General features: G+C 46.1%; 1 protein-coding gene across 12 annotated transcripts in view; it reads left to right on the top strand.

Annotated features, from left to right (window-relative positions):
- LOC137361279 (class I histocompatibility antigen, F10 alpha chain-like) overlaps window positions 1-16,437 on the top strand; it is a 40,207-nt gene extending 23,770 nt beyond the window's left edge. For 3 of the 12 annotated variants that reach the window (XM_068026170.1, XM_068026171.1, XM_068026164.1), the window contains 4 exons: window positions 803-928; window positions 1,984-2,019; window positions 2,410-2,457; window positions 4,332-5,498. In XM_068026170.1, the coding sequence (XP_067882271.1) occupies window positions 803-928; window positions 1,984-2,019; window positions 2,410-2,456 (209 nt within the window). In that variant the 3' untranslated portion in view covers window position 2,457; window positions 4,332-5,498. Of the gene's footprint in view, window positions 1-802; window positions 929-1,983; window positions 2,020-2,409; window positions 2,458-4,331; window positions 5,499-7,657; window positions 7,766-16,248 lie in introns of those variants that run through there. The other 9 variants (XM_068026168.1, XM_068026166.1, XR_010972139.1 and 6 more) reach the window with 8 other exon arrangements.
- Window positions 16,438-17,121: the final 684 nt, after the last annotated feature.

Below are 17,121 nucleotides of genomic sequence, written 5' to 3'. Positions count from 1 at the left end.
GTTTCCCAAATGCACCCCAATTAAAACATGCTCCACTTGCCCTACTTCATTCCCCAGAACTAGATCCAACACTGCCTCCTTTCACATTGAACTGGAAACACAATGATCAATAAAGTTCTCTTGTATACATTTCAGGAATTCCTTTCTGACCTTTGCCTTTACATTGTTACTATCCCAGTCTATATTAGGATGATTGAACTCCCCCATTATCACCATTCTAAAGTTCTTACATCTTTCTGCAATCTACCTGCAGATTTGCTTCTCGACCTCCTTCCCTATATTTGGGGTGACCAATAGTTTACACCCAGCAATGAAATAGCTCCTCTATTGTTCCTTAACTCTACCCAAATAGATTCTGACATTGAATCCTCCAGCATGTCACCCCTTTCCAGTGCTGTAACAGTATCTTTGATCAATATGGCACCCCCTCTTTCCTTTCCCTAGAAACTCCCTACCTCCCATCACTATGCTGCAACAAGCCTATTCTGAGATTGATGTGGGAATTAATCACTTGTTTGGGTGACTGGAAGTGTCTTTGGAATGATGTGGAATTCCAATGTCTGCATTTATTTATCTCCTTTAATGTAGATAAACATCCCAAAGTGCTTCACAGGAGTGTAATCCAAGTCATGCTGAACCTTTCTAACCTACAACATGCTCTGCTCAGAGACTGCCCATTACATCACAGACTTGAATCTCATTCAAACTCAGGCCCCGCTTTGGTACACTTGCTTCTGAATGAGCAGCGATTGTGGTTATTCATTGATCTCCTCCTCATTTCCCCCCTCCCCCCCCCCCACAGCCAGGATGCTCCCAGTGACTGTAGGATCTTCAGAGGGAACAAATATCAGACTGATTGTTGGAATTGTTGTTGCTGCCATCGCTCTGATTGCTGTTGTCATCGGTGCAGTTGCGTTGAAAAGGAGAGGTAGGAAGTGAGGGCAGGGTCTGTCACTCTCTGGTATCAGCAGTTTTAAAATGTTAAAGCACAAATATCAAAGCATTAGAGACTTTCCTACACATGTGGGAAATGCACACACAGTCCAGTGATGTACAGAGCGTGAGGGGGCTGAGGAACAGGAAGTGAGAGGACCGAGGGCCCATATGGGGAGCTGGGACTGAGGGACTCTTACACGGAGTGAGGGGACTGGGGGTCTGTACAGGGTGTGAGGTGACTGGGGGCCTGTACAGGGAGTGAGGTGACTGAGGGCCTGTACAGGGTGTGAGGTGACTGAGGGCCCATATGGGGAGCTGGGACTGAGGGACTCTTACACGGAGTGAGGGGACTGGGGGTCCCGTACATGGAGTGAGGGGACTGGGGGCCTGTACAGGGAGTGAGGTGACTGAGGGCCTGTACAGGGAGTGAGGGGACTGGGGGCCTGTACAGGGAGTGAGGTGACTGAGGGCCCATATCGGGAGTCAGGGGACTGAGGTCCCGTACAGGGAGTGAGGTGACTGAGGGCCTATATGGGGAGTCAGGGGACTGAGGGACCCTTACATGGAGTGAGGTGACTGAGGTCCCGTACAGGGAGTGAGAGGACTGAGGTCCCGTACAGGGAGTGAGGGGACTGAGATCCCGTACAGGGAGTGAGGTGACTGAGGTCCCGTACAGGGTGTGAGGTGACTGAGGGCCCATATAGGGAGTCAGGGGACTGAGGTCCCCTACAGGGAGTGAGGGGACTGAGATCCCGTACAGGGGGTGAGGGGACTGAGGTCCCGTACAGGGTGTGAGGTGACTGAGGGCCCATATGGGGAGTCAGGGGACTGAGGTCCCCTACAGGGAGTGAGGGGACTGGGGGGCCTGTACAGGGGATGAAGGGACTGGGCTGAATGCAGAGTAAAGGGTTGAGTGAGGAGCAGAGTCTCCTGTAAGCGAGCTCAGGTTAAGCTGGTCATTCCCCCCATGACTACAGTAAGTTTGTGTGGGTGAGGGGTGGGTGGGGGAGCTTTTGTTAACTGAAGTTCTGTTTCTGATCTTTGTAGGAGGAGAATATAAACACAGTTACAGCTCAGCAAATCGTAAGTGTGCAAATATTACAATAGTCTGGTTCAGTTGTTAGCTGCCTTGTCTTCGAGGCAGAACTTTCTGGCATGGACTCGATTGGCTGAACAGCCATTTCTGGTCTGTTAAGACAGTATAGCTCCATTACTTTGTCTCTGTGTGTGTTTACCTCTCTGTTTCTCTCTGTCTCTCTCTCTGTCTCTCTCTATCTCTGTCTCTGTCTCTGTCTCTGTCTCTCTCTCTGTCTCTGTCTCTGTCTCTGTCTCTCTCTGTCTCTGTCTCTCTCTGTCTCTGTCTCTCTCTCTGTCTCTCTCTCTGTCTCTCTCTCTGTCTCTCTCTCTGTCTCTATATGGAACATTCACCATGTTGTAAAGTGACTGTGTGACTGAAATCTTTCTTTTTCACAGCTGTAAGAGGAGTGGAATCATCCTCGAACTCATCAGCCCTGGCCTGAGGTATGAATCACTCACTGGAGTTTAACAGCAGCTAAACTAGCATCAAAGCAGTTTATAAACAGCAGTAACTGTGAGCTCAGGGTATCGGAAGGGACTTTACTGAGTTTCACCACTGGCTCGCAGTGTTTTTACTTGTTTACATAAATTTCTCACATAGTGCTGTATCTCTAAATAGAAATAAAAATAAATAAATAAAGTGTAAGTTGAGTTTCATGAGCCAGTCTGTAAGAGACACAAGCTCCAATGGTAAAGTGACTAACTCTGATAGTCGTGGCCTACCATTGATCAACTCTGGTTTAATACACAGGAGTTCCATCAATATCAGCTGGTTTTGTGACAAGGAGCAGTTTTTTTAACCCACCATCAGTATCGAGCAGGCCCAGGTCTGGTCAGGTAGAATGAAGCTTTCCTCCTCAATTTAACCTCGAGTCACCTCCTTTCATTCTCCTACTGCTCTTCACCATTCATTGCTGCTCTTCCCCATCACAAAGATATACTTGTATATTACAAACCACAGGGAGGCCATTCAGCCTCTCTGGCTCCTCCTTGCTCAGACTGCTATGATTCCTCACACTCCCCCATGTCTAACTGCTGTCCACGTCTCTATCCAGAGACCAGTCTAAGTACTGCTGACTTGTTCTGAACTTGTCTTGTTACTTTGTACCCCTGGTCCTGCACTGATGGTGTAACACGAACCTCCTGGGATTCTCTTGTTCTGTTAAATGTGCCTGACCTGCATCCAGTTCCCTTGAGCCAATGAATTAAACGTACAACTGTTTTGGACCAATGGGAGGTCAATATGTTGGGAAGGGAGCAGGTGATTCCAGGAGTGTGACTGGATTGTGCAGGTTAATATTCCAGGCAGCAAAGACATGAATCACACGGAGAACTGGAACTTTCTAAAGCTGGTCTGGTGAGCAACAAACTTCCGGATGCTGTCAGCTGCTTAGTGAGACACTGCAGCTGTTTAATATACAGGAGGATGGGATCTGTCACCTGGAGAGGGGGAGATAGTTGTGCTGTGTACGTGGGGACAGAGATTAGACTTCATTTTGGAGCCTGGGTCTTAGACTGATAGATTGTGCAGTGAGCCTGGTGATCCAGTGCTGGGACACTCGATCTTCACTGAGATATGGTGCTCCTGGAGAAGTTTCAGGGGATGGATTGTGGGTTCAGGCTGGTCAGTCTGGGTTCAGTCATATCACTGCACTCTTTACCTGTGACTGTAGGGAACCTGTCCCATGACACCTGGAACAGCTGCCAATGATGTGTTAAAGGGAGTGGGATTGGGGGGGGAGGGGGGGAAGAAAGAGGTCAGAATTGGAGGTGTGTAGAGATCTCTAAGTTGGGGGGCTACAGAGGTTATGAAGATATGGAGGGATTTGACAATGAGGATGAGAACCTTAAAATCATTTGAGACATTACCGGACCAGGAACCTATGTAGGATAGAGAACGCAGGGGTGATGGTGAATGGGACTTGGTGTGAGTTAGGATTCGGGCAGCAGAGTTTTGGATGACCTGAAGTTTATGGAGGATGAAATATGAGAGGTTGGTCAGCAGTGTCTGGGGGTAATGAAGGTATTGATGAGAGTTTCGGCAGCAGATGAGCTGAGGCAGAGATGGAGTAGGTTAGTGTTACTGCGCTGGATCAAGAGGGGATCTTGGTGATGGAGAGGTTATGGTGTTGGAAGCTCAGCTCAGGAATAAATAGGACACTGAGGTTGTGAACAATCTGGTTCAGTCTGACAGTGACCAGGGAGAGGGATGGAGTAAGTGTCTAAGGAACAGAGTTTCCACATTGATCTTTCTGGGTTCCAACTCCTGTACTGGGTGTGAAGCCTCCATGTGATTCTGTCCATCTTTCATTTGCCAGGTTGATTCCGAATTGAAGATTACTCGAACTAGAGATTGGACTGGCTGTGTCACTGGGAGGATTCATTTAGAAACAATCTGGATGTTTTATCTTTATTTGGCTGTGTTTTATATAGTGAAACAATACATCTATCATTTATTGGAATTCTGAGTTTATTTTCTGCTTGGTAATTTGGTAGAAATCTCCAGTTGAATATTTTGGAGTTTAATATTGAGATATTTCTAATTGCTGTTGTTGCTTGCATTCCTGCATCTGAGAAATGTTCATTTAAACCAGTAAAGGGAAGGGATCGACAGGCCGTGACCAATCACAGATCACTGAGCACAGGGAGGGATCGACAGGCCGTGACCAATCACAGATCACTGAGCACAGGGAGGGATCGACAGGCCGGTGACCAATCACAGATCACTGAGCACAGGGAGGGATCGACAGGCAGGTGACCAATCATAGATCACTGAGCACAGGGAGGGATCGACAGGCCGGTGACCAATCATAGATCACTGAGCACAGGGAGGGATCGACAGGCCGGTGACCAATCATAGATCACTGAGCACAGGGAGGGATCGACAGGCTGGTGACGAATCACTGAGCACAGGGAGGGATCGACAGGCAGATGAACAATCACAGATCACTGAGCACAGGGAGGGATCGACAGGCCGTAACTAATCACAGATCACTGAACACAGGGAGGGATCGACAGGCCGGTGACCGGTCATAGATCACTGAGCACAGGGAGGGATCGACAGGCCACTGACCAATCACAAATCACTGAGCATAGGGAGGGATCGACAGGCCACTGACCAATCACAGATCACTGATTATAGGGAGGGATCGACAGGCCACTGACCAATCACAGATCACTGACTATGTTTCTATCTCTTCCCTCTGGGAGGTTCGACGTTTTAATTCTCTGATCAGTTTAAGTTTCTGTTTTTTAACTGTCCGTCTTCATTGGTGCCTGAGGTTGGATCCTGTGTTTCCCGGGAATGTGGTTTATTAAATGAAATGAACAGCTTCACTTCCCTAAACCCAGTCTGTCACTGGCCTGTTGTGTGAGCCGAGGGTGGGGAATGTAAAATGTTTGGGATTGCACTCTGTACCACTCTACGTACTGGATTAAAGTTTACATTTGTACCTATTGAATAATAAAAACACTTGTTCCACAAACTGTATCTGTGTGTTCACTCTGTCCAGTCCCAGACCCTGACACAAAGAACCAGGATCACTAAGAATCATTTGATCAGGGTTGACTTTGAAACCATCACCCTGACCATCCCTTCCCCCTGCCCCATGACCAGTACAATACTAGACAGGGAATTCCCAGAGCAGCCAGTAATTCTCACTGGCCTTCACCATCCTACCTGGATGAAAGTTCCATGTCTATCCAGAGCTCAGTTACTGCTTTCCCATTACCCTCCTTCCCTCTCTGCTGCCTCTCAGGGAAATCTTGCCTGTCCCTCCTGCTCTACTATCTAGAGTAGGCCAGTGGACTGGTTACACTATGAACAGTTTGAGACAGTTCCCTGTGTCTTTGGACAGACCAGCCTTTCATTCCACCTCCATCACGAGCAGCTTAGCCCCACTACCACAGTCTGCCGTTTGCCTGTATTTGCATTGACCGGACAGTGTTCTCACTTACCCTGCCAACCAAAGACTGGACAATTACTGGCTCCCTGAGGAACTGACTGTCCACTGGCTCCTGGCACTGCCCCTGAACGGAGGGAATGTAGGTATAATATTCCTTGAAGGAACAGAAAGCCACAGCCAAGAGCTCTCTCCAACCCAGCAGTAAATTAGGAATGGCCTTTGGAGACATCCCTGTTAACTACTGGCCCAATCCCTCTGTGGCAGCAGTGTGGGATGGCAGATACCAACCTGCTCCTGGTCTCTGACTCTCTCTCTCTCTCATGAAAAGGCCTCAGCAGATGCTGGTTGTGTTCCGACTCTGGCTCCCAATTCCAGGAAGCTTCCACAGGCTGAGCCGACAGGGAAGGTTGATAGGGAGTCCTGGGAGCAGGGATCAAGGCAGCTATAAACTGATGAATACAAGTCATTGGTTAAACCTTCGAGATGTGAACCCCTGCCACTTGGGGGAAGTGGCACTGAGACACATGTACCCTCCCTGGGAGAGGGTGCCCTCGCAATCTGGCTGTCCCTCAGCAGTTAGAGGGAGAGGTTGAAGGTGGCTCCACAGTGATGGTGGGGGAGGCACTGATCTATAAAAAGTGAACAGAGACCTGCGACTGCCCTCACCGTGGAAATCACCCACAACATCGACGATCCTCAGCATGGTTGAGTCCTCAGAGGGTGATGTCCCCAAATGAGCCAGTGCCAACTGGAGACCAATGTCCCAGGGCTGGGTTAGTGGCACCAGAGGGGATGGCAGATGCCTCGGGTGATGGACTCACCGACAGTAGCTGGTGCTGCCTGGGTGAACCAGCCTGACTCTGGCACCATAGACCCACAGAACAATTACAGCACAGAAGGAGGCCATTCAGCCCATTGTGTCTGTGCACAGACACCTCAGAGGCGCTGGTGCCCAAAGAGGACCATTTGTCTTCATCCTGGGAGGTCTCAATAGAAGCTGTTAACAAGGCTTCACCTGATGGTGTGGACTGGGATATCAGGGACAGGTTGGTGAGTGGCCATAAGCATCCTGTCCCACTCTGAACCATCAAGACAACAGGAGCCTCCCCATCCTGAGCCTGTCCTGTTCAGTCCCAAGGTGAACCCACAGCTGACATCAGTGGGAGATGACTGTATGGACTTGGCACTAACCAGTTTCAGTGTCATTAACCCCAAGCAATGGTGAAGTGGAGTTGGAGCTGGAGCAGGTTTGCTGCTTGATGCTGATGTGGGGACAGGATGTCTGGATGTGGAGGTCCAGCACAAGGGGAGACGGGGTCAATTTATATATTTAACAATAGAAATCAATGTCAGAATCCCGAAGGTGGAAGTGGTAGGGATGACAGACTCAGTGACCTTACTCTCCAAACTCTGACTCACACACTATAGACAGCCTCTGTGAGCTCTGCAATCTGACCAACCAGTCTCTTTCACTCCTTCAAATATTGATCCAATTTCCCTTTAAAAGATGCAAAGCTCTTTCCATCACCCACTCCCTGTTTGTAGGGCATTCCATGTTCCAAACAACTCAGAAGGAATGTCTCCTATCTTCTCTCCTCACTCAATGAGCATTTAAATTATTGCCCCCTCTTCAATGGCCCCTAAAACAGAGGAAATCGTATTTCCCGATTCACTTGATCAAAACCCTTCATCATTTGAAAATCCCTCAATGAAATCTCCTCTTGTCTCCTTTGTTCCAGTTGAAACAGTCTGAGCACAGATGGTTGGATGACATTGGAGGATCGGCCTGGAGATGAGGCACTGTAAGGGCACGGAATAAGCTTTCTCTTCTCGATTTTTAATTACAAGTATGCAGCAATAATACGTGTGTAAAAATAAATTACAGTATGCAAATGGTCATGCGAGGTGCAAAAGGATCTGTGTCAAATATAAAGCTAAACTGTTGATGCCTACAAAATGCAAAGCTCAGGACAGGTGCATCCTGTTATGAACTGATGAGAAATGAATGTGATATGATGTGAGAAGGGGGGTGGGGGAGGAGCTCTTTGAGCTGTTTCACAGTCGTCCTGGGAGCACATTTCTTTGTGGATATTAACTGTCCAGAAAATAGCTCAAACTGTATGGGAGCCAGATAAGACAAGTAACATTACCTGTAAGCACAGTACAATCCTCCTACAAACACCAACTGCACTTTCCTGTACAAGTAGCAGATGGAATTTACTACAGAGCAATGTGAGATGTTGCATTTTGGCAGAAGAAATAGGAAGAAGCAATAGAGACTTAACAACACAGTTTGCAGGAACAGAGGGACCAGGGTATTCATGTGCGTAGACCTTTGAAGGTGGCAGAACATGTTGAGAGAATAATTAGCAGAGCATGTGGGAACTTGTACTGCATAAATAGATAAATAATTGAATAGAAATTATGCTTTACCATTTTGAATCTCTGGTTAGGCCACAACTAAAGTATTGCATCCAGTTCTGAACATCACACTTTAGGAAGGTTGTGAGAGTCTTTGAGAGGGTGCAGAGGAGATTTACCAGAATGGTTCCAGGGATGCAGGCTGGAATCGTACATTGGGCTGGAGGCCCCACCCAATGGCCAAGAATTCGGGGGTGAGCCCGCCTCCATCCCACCTGGAAGCCATGCAGAGATTTTACGGGCCCCTGGCCGTTAATTGTCCTCGGGCAGGAGTTCAACCCCTCTGAGGCAGGAACTCCAACCTCCAGGAGCTGCCAATCAGCGGGCTGTCAGCTCTCAGTCCCAGCAGTGCCACCAGGAGCGGTGGCACGACTGGTACTGCACCCGGCGAGAGGTGCAGCATGGATGCTGGCCTTAGAATGAAGCTAAGTGTGCGGGGCCTCACCGGGGACAATCGGCCGGGCCCTGTCAAGGCAAGCGGAGTCAGTTGTGGGGGCGGAGGGGAGGAATGTGCTGCAGTGGTGGCTGCTAGGTTTTGCCGAGTGGCCTCTTAAGGTCTTGAGCTGCCCACATGCTGCTGGTAATGGACTGGCAGTGATGGGAGGAGGCCCTGAAGTGGCTGTTAATTGGCTACTTAAGGGCTTTAATTGGCCTGAGGCGGGTGGGCCGTTTCTTGCCGCCACCACCGCACGTGAAACTGCAGCGAGTGCTGGAAGGCGACGGGAACGGCACCCCCCCACCTCCCACTCAGTTTTACAACCTCCCTCCTCCACCTCCAGCCCGCTCCTGCAGGGGGTGTAAAATTCCAGCTGCAGGATTTTAGTTACATGGTTAGGTTGGAGAAACTGGGGTTATTCTTCTTGGAGCAAAGGAAGTTGAGGGGAGATTTAACAGAGAGGTACACATTTATGTCAGATTTAGATAAGGTAGACAAAGAAAATCTGTTCCCATTGGCTGATGGTGCAAGGACGAGGGGACACAGATTTAAGGTTTTGGACAAAAGATGCAGGGGAAATATGAAGAAGAATTTTTATATGTAGCGAGTGGTAATGACCTGTAACTCGCTGCCTACGAGGGTGATGGAAGCAGGGCCGATCAATGATTTCAAAAGGAAATTGGATCGACACTTGAGAGAAAGAAACTTTCCGGCCTACGGGGGTAGGGCGAGGGAATGGGACTGACTCTGTATAGGGAGCTGGCATGGACACAATGGGCCAAATGGCTTCAATCTGTGTTGTAATGACTCTATGACCTCCTGCAGGACCCTGGATGCACCTTCAGCTCGATGTTATCAGTTCATTGCCAACTCCTCCAGTTAACCAGTAACATGTGCTACTTATATTAGACAAGTTGATCAAATGGACAGAGGCTTTTCCTTACCATAATAATCGTGCTTTTGTTGAGGCTAAAATACCATTGATTGAGGTGATCTGCAGGTGGGGAGTGCACATACAGGTAGCTAGTGATCAAGGATCACATCTTACAGGAAACGTTTTGACTGAACGACAGAAATTGATGAGGATTAAATACAAATTGCCCATATGTCACCATCCTCAATGATCTGGAGTAGTGGAAAGAGAGAATAGGACTTCAAACAATGTTTAAAAAGTTCTGTGCAGATCACCCCTTTCAATGGGTGAGCATGTTACCAATGTATTTACTGGTGATGTGATCTAGACAGTGTCGTACTACATGAATTTACCCCTATCGGGTAATGACAGGATGTCTGATGTGTATGCCTGGACACCTACTGGTGCCCACAGCAGGTCCTTTGCTTTAAAGCAGTTGTACCACTGAGTGGTTGAAGCAGATGATCCATTACATCGATCAGACGAATCAATTCGTAACATGGAATTTGGGAGAATCCAAGAATCAGGTCTAAAAGTACTTTGACAAATAGGATCATCCATTTGAGTATCAAATTGGAGACTCTGTAATGGTCCTAAATTATGGTAAAAAGGACCATTTTGTTAGAACAAAAACGGCAGGACTATACCCTATCACTGATCAGGCCAGTCCTGCCATGTATATAGTTCAGTTTTCAAGTAAGAAATGTCTGAGTTATATCAAATAGTATCACATTAATCAGCTCAAAACTGTCAAGGAATAAATACTACACCTTGCCGGCAGGTGGAATGTGTTTCTTAGAGTATTAATTGTTCTAGGTCTGGTTACCTACCTTGAGAGGCTACCTACTACTACAGAGATCGTATGGAGAGTCATAGAGTCATATCCAGCACAGAAGGAGGCCATTCGGCCCATCAAGTCCATGCCAGTTCTCCACGGAGCTCCCTAATCAGTCCTACTCCCCCACTCAATCTCCTGAAGATATATTTCCTTCAACTGGCCATCTAATTTCCTTTTGAAGTCATTGATTGCCTCCACTTCCACCACCCTTGTGGGCAGCGAGTTCCAGATCCTTACCACCCGCTGTGTAACAAGTTCTTTCTCATATTCCCACGCTTCTCTTGCCCAAAACCTTCAATCTGTGTCCCCTAGTCCTTGTACCATTAGTTAATCGGTACAGTTTGTCCTTGTCTAGAGTGAGACAGATAAAATGTGTCTGAATGTCACTATGCCACCAAGCTGTAATATAACTGATGTTTGTAGTCACTGTCATATAAACTACCATGGAAAGGGGCACAGTAATGTTAGGCAATAATAAATGGTGCAAAGTAGGGTATAATGTCAGTCAGCACCCATGGAGAGGGATTTGGTCTATGATTATAATTTGTGCTCAGAGAATTGTAATCACTGTACTAATAATCATGATGTATGTTATTTGTGATGCTTAATGAAATGTTTGACAAAATATTTGAGTTTTAAATTGGCTGCATTAATTAAAAACTAATTGTCTAAATGTGAGGAGTTGGATAGGATTCCTTCTCTTCAAGGTGAAGAGTATACATGGGATAAACTTTCTCTTCTCCATTTTTAATAACAAGTATTTAACAAGATGTGTAAGAATAAATTGCAGTATGCAAATTGTCACATAAGGTGTGAAAGGATATGTAAATATTAGCTAAACTGTTGATGCCTTGAAATGCTGAGCTCAGGACAGATGCATCCTGTTGTGACCTAGTGTGAAAAAATAGAAAAGCAGATTATTTTTTAAAAGGTGTGAAACTTCCAAACATTGGTGTTCAGCAGTGCTTAGGTGTACTCATAGAAAGTTAACATGTAGGTACAGCAAGCAATTAGGAAGGCAAATGCAAGGGAATTGGAGTCCAGGAATAAGGAAATCTTGCCACAATTGTACAGGGCTTTGGTGAGACCACATCTGGAATGCTTTGTGCAATTCCAATCACTATACTGAAGGAAAGATCTATTTGCATTGGAGGCTGTACTTTAAAGGTTCACTAGATTGGTTCCTAGGATGAGAGAATTGTCCTATGATAAGAGGCTGAGTAAATTGGGTTCATGTTCTCTGGAGTTTAGAAGAATGAGAGGTGATCTCATTGAAACATACAGCATTCTGAAGATGCTGGATAGGGTAGATACTGAGAGATTGTTTCCACTGATCAGGGAATCTAGAATCCGGGGGCACAGTGTCAGGATACAGGACCGATCATTTAGGAATGAGATGAGGAGAAATTACTTCACTCCAAGCGTTGTGAATCTTTGGAATTCTCCACCCCAGAGGGTTGTGGATGCTCCATCGTTGAATATATTTAAGGCTGAGAGAGACAGGTCACTCAGGGAATCAAGGGATATGGGGAATGGGATGGAAAGTGGAATTGAGGCAGAAGGTCAGCCATGATCAAATTGAAAAGTGGAGCAGGCTTGACGAACCGTATGGTCTACTGCTGCTCCTATTTCTTATATTCTTTTAAATGTCACGTAATGTGGAAAAAGTTGTTATTCCTGATGTTGAATAAGATTATCATGGATTAATTTATTCATATTTGTTTTACTGACTCATTTGCAGATATGTTGTAAAAATAGGATTCTAAGCACAGAAGAAATAGGAGGAGTCGATGATAAGGCCCATCGAACCTTCCCCACCATTCACTATGATCATGGCTCATCTTCTGTCTCAACGGATCAATAGTATAGTAGTAATGTTACAGGACAACTAATCCAGAAGCTCAGACTAATACTCCATAGGCATGAGTTCAAATCCCTCAATTAAAGCTGGTGCAGTTTAAATTCAATTATTTCATAAATAAAATAAAATAAAAAGTATGTCTCAGAAATTGGAATCATCAAGTTACCAGATTGTCATAAAAACCCATCTGGTTCACTGCTGTCCTTACCTGATCTGACCTACATGTGACTTCAGACTGACTGTAATTTGGTTGACTCTTAACTGCCCTCTGAAATGGCCTAGCAAGCCACTCAATTGTATCAAACCATGACAGAAAAGTCAAAGAATAAAAATAGACAGACCACCCGGCATTGACCTAGACAGCGAAAAAAACAAAGGCTCCACCCTGCCCAGTCGACCCTGCAAAGCTCTCGTCGCTAACATCTGGGGACTTGTGCCGAAATTGGGAGAGCTGTGCCACAGACCAGTCAAACAAGAGCCTGACATAGTCATACTCACAGAATCATACCTTACAGCCAATGTCCTAGACTCCTCCATCACCATCCCTGGGTATGTCCTGTCCCACCGACAGGACAGAACCACCATTGGTGGCAGCACAGTGGTATACAGTTGGGAGGTAGTTGTCCTGGAAGTCCTCAACATCGACTCCAGACCCCATGATGTCTTATGTCATCAGGTCAAAAATAAACAAGGAAACCTCCTGCTGAATACCACCTACAGCTCCCCCTCAGCTGTTGAATCACTCATCCATGATAAACATCACTTGGAAGAAGCACTGAGGGCAGCAAGGGTACAGAATGTACTCTGGGTAGGGGACTTCAATGTCCATCACCAACAGCAGTTTGGCAGCACCATTACTGACCAAGCTGCCCAAGTCCTGAAGGGCATATCTGCCAGACTGGGCCTGCAGCAGGTGATGAGAGAACCAACAAGAGGGAAAAACATACTTTACCTCACCAACTGCCCATGTCAGTCTTGGTAGGAGTGGCTACACATAGTTCTTGAGCAGATGAAGTCCCATCTTCACACTGAGGAGACCCTCCATCATGTTGCATGGCACTATCACCATGATAAATGGGATAGATTCAAAACAGGTGTGGCAGCTCAAAGCTGGGAATCCATGAGACACTGTGGGCCATCAGCAGCAGCAGAATTATATTCAACCACAATCTGTAACCTCATGGCCTTTCATATCCTCCACTCTACCATTAGCATCAAGCCAGAGGACCTATCCTGGTTCTATGAGGAGTGCAGGAGAGCATGCCAGGAGCAGCACCAGGCATACCTAAAAATGAGGTGCCAACCTGGTGAAGCTACAACACAGGACTACATGTATGATAAGCAGAAGAAGCAGCATGGGATAGAGAGAGCTAATCGATCCCACAACCAACGAATCAGATCCAGGCTCTGCAGTCCTGTCACATCCAGTCAGGAATGGCGGAGAACAATTAAACAACTAACAGGAGGAGGAGGCTTCACAAACAACCCCATCCTCAATGATGGGGGAGCCCAGGATGTCAGTGCAAAAGACAAGTTTGAAATATTTTCAACCATCTCCAGCCATATGTGTGGAGTGCATGATCCATCTTGGCCTCCTACTGAGGACCCCAGCATCATAGATGCCAGTCTTCAGCCAGTTTCACTCCACATGATATCAAGATAGGTAGATAAGGTGGCGAGGAAGGTATATGAGATACTTGCATTTATTAGCCAAGGCATAGAATATAAGAGCAGGGAGGTTATGATGGAGCTGTATAAAATGCTAGTTAGGCCACAGCTGGAGTACTGTGTACAGTTCTGGTCGCCACATTATAGGAAGGATGTGATTGCACTGCAGAGGGTGCAGAGGAAATTGCCTGGGCTGGAGCATTTCAGCTATGAAGAGAGATTGGATAGGCTAGGATTGTTTTCCTTAGAGCAGAGAAGGCTGACGGGAGATCTGATAGAGGAATACAAAATTATGAGGGGCATAGATTGGGTAGATAGGAAGAAACTTTTTCCCTTAGCAGAGGGGTCAATAACCAAGGGGCATAGATTTAAGGGGAGGAGGTTTAGAGGGGATTTGAGGAAAAGAAATTTCACCCAGCAGGTGGTTGGAATCTGGAACACACTGCCTGAAGGGGTGGTAGAGGCAGGAACCCTCACAACATTTAAGAAGTATTTAGATGTGCACTTGAAATGCCATAGCATACAAGGCTACGGGCCAAGTGCTGGAAAATGGGATTAGAATAGATAGGCTTGATGGCCGGCGCAGACCACAGTGGGCCAAAGGGCCTGTTTCTGTGCTGTTTAACTCTATGACTCTGAGAAATAGCAGCGCACTGTGGATACAGCAAAGGCTATGGGCCCTGAAAACATCCAAGTTGTAGTACTGAAAATTCGTGCTCCAGAACTAGCTGCACCCCTCGCCAAGCAGTTCCAGTACAGCTACAACACTGGCATCTACTCGACAATGTGGAACATTGCCCAGGTGTGTCCTGTCCACATATAGCAGCCCAATTCAATCCAGACAATTACCACCCCATCAGTCTACTCTAATCATCAGCAAAGTGAGAGAAGGTGTTGTCGACAGCGCTGTCAAGCGGCACTTACTCAGCAGCAACCTGCTAACCAATGCTCAGTTTGGGTTCCACCAGGGCACTCGGCTCCAGACCTCACTACAGCTTGGATCAAACTTGGACAAAAGAGATGAATTCAGGAAGTGAGGTGAGAGTGACTGCCCTTAACATCAAGGCAGCCTTTGACCGAGTATGACATCAAGGAGCACTCACAAAATTGGAAGTCAATGGGAATCGGGGGAAAACTCTCCACTGGTTGGAATCATACCCAGCACAAAGGGAAGATGGTTGTGGTTAGGAGGCCAATCATCTCTCCCAAGGATATTGCATATTCACTGAGGATGGCACAGTGTTCAGTACCGTGTGCCACTCCTCAGATACTGAAGCAGTCCATGCCCACCTGTAGCAAGATCTGGACAACATTTAACCTTCAGGCTTATGCTGATAAGTGGTAAGTAATATTCATGCCACACAATGCCAGGCAATGACCATCTCCAACAAGAGAGAATCTAACCATCTCCCTTTGACATTCAACAACATTACCGTCACTGAAATACCACGTTCAACATTTGGAGGAAGGCAGTGGGGTTTACCATTGACCAGAAAATTAGCTTAAGCAGCTATATACTGTACCTACAAGAGCAGGTCAGCATCTGGGAATTCTGATGTGAGTAATTCCCCAAATTCTGCTCAATATTTGGAAAGCTTAAGTCAGGTGTGTGATGAAATACTCTCCACTTGCCTGGATGAGTGCAGCTCCAACAACATTCAAGAAGCTCGACACCATCCAGGAAAAATCAACCTCTTGATCTGCACCCATCCACCACCAGTGCACAGTGTAGCAGTGTGTACCATCTACAAGATCCATTGCAACAACTTACCAAGCCTCCTTCAACAGCATTCTCCAAATCCTCAACCTTTACCACCTACAAGGACAAGGACAGCAGACATATGGGAACACCATCACCTGTAAATTCTCCTCCAAGTCACACATCATGCGACTTGAAAGTATATCACTGTTCTTTCACTGTCGCTGGGACAAAATCCTGGTTTCCCTCCCTAACAGCACTGTGGGTGTACCTACACCACACGGACAGCAGCGGTTCAAGAAGGCAGCTCATTACTACCTTCTCATGGGCAATAAGGGATGGGAAATAAATGCTGTGGCCTTGCCAGTGACTGTCACACCTCATGAATGAATTTAAAAAAAAACAGATCATTCAATGGCCTTCAACTGGAACTTTATAACTGGTGCTTACTGTACAATCTTAATGCAGTGTCTGTCTCTCTTGTTCTATTGCAGAAAACCAACTGATGAAGGATGATATGGGACCCAAACTTTACTCAGTCTTTACAGTGTGAAACATTACAAGCATATACCTCCTAACTCGACCACACAGTTTCAGTAAGTGTCACTTTATATGTGCTAAAATAAAACTCCAATTAATGCCCTTCACCTGCATATAAATAAACACAATTGATATACAATTAACAGATTCCCTTCTTTCTTTTTAAATAAATCTTAAGAGTTAATATGCACAAATAACATTTCAAAAGAAAATCAGAAACAATTTCCATATTCAGTACAGAGCGTTATATTGCCAGATGCTCCTCCTCGAGGACATGGAGAGTCAAAGAGAGAGAGAGAGAGATACAGCACCGAAACAGGCCCTTCGGCCCAAAGACCCCTAACAAGTTCTTTGTACAAGCATTTCTTTTTGTAAAACAATTCAGATTGTTGGTGACTTGCAGCTACCCATTTAATTTTAGAGATTTCATTTCTCTCCAACATTTGTTTTAAGCCAGTAAAGTCAATCCATATCCTTTTCTCACTCACATGTTTCATAGAGTGTACATTATCCCAAAAGGAACGATTATCTACATGGCATTCAATGGGTAGACTATCTCCCAGTATGTCCATTGTATAGAATCCTACTTAAAATGTTTGTCAAATAGAATCCCACTGCCTCACAAAAGCCAGTGTTTCTGCACTAAAGTACTTTTAATAGGCCTGCTTTATTTTCTTAACCTTCCTAACTAAAGGACAACATTTCCCATTTTCACCCATTAGAAATAACATGAAACCAGCTGCACTCTAATACCAATCAGGAAGATTAGCAGGTGAAGCCTCACTAAAAATAACTATTGTATGTTCTTTGGGTCACCTAAGTTGGGA

The sequence above is a fragment of the Heterodontus francisci genome, unplaced genomic scaffold, assembly GCF_036365525.1.
Source record: "Heterodontus francisci isolate sHetFra1 unplaced genomic scaffold, sHetFra1.hap1 HAP1_SCAFFOLD_932, whole genome shotgun sequence".
Taxonomy (NCBI): Eukaryota; Metazoa; Chordata; class Chondrichthyes; order Heterodontiformes; family Heterodontidae; genus Heterodontus; species Heterodontus francisci.
This window is presented reverse-complemented; position numbering and strand designations above follow the sequence as displayed.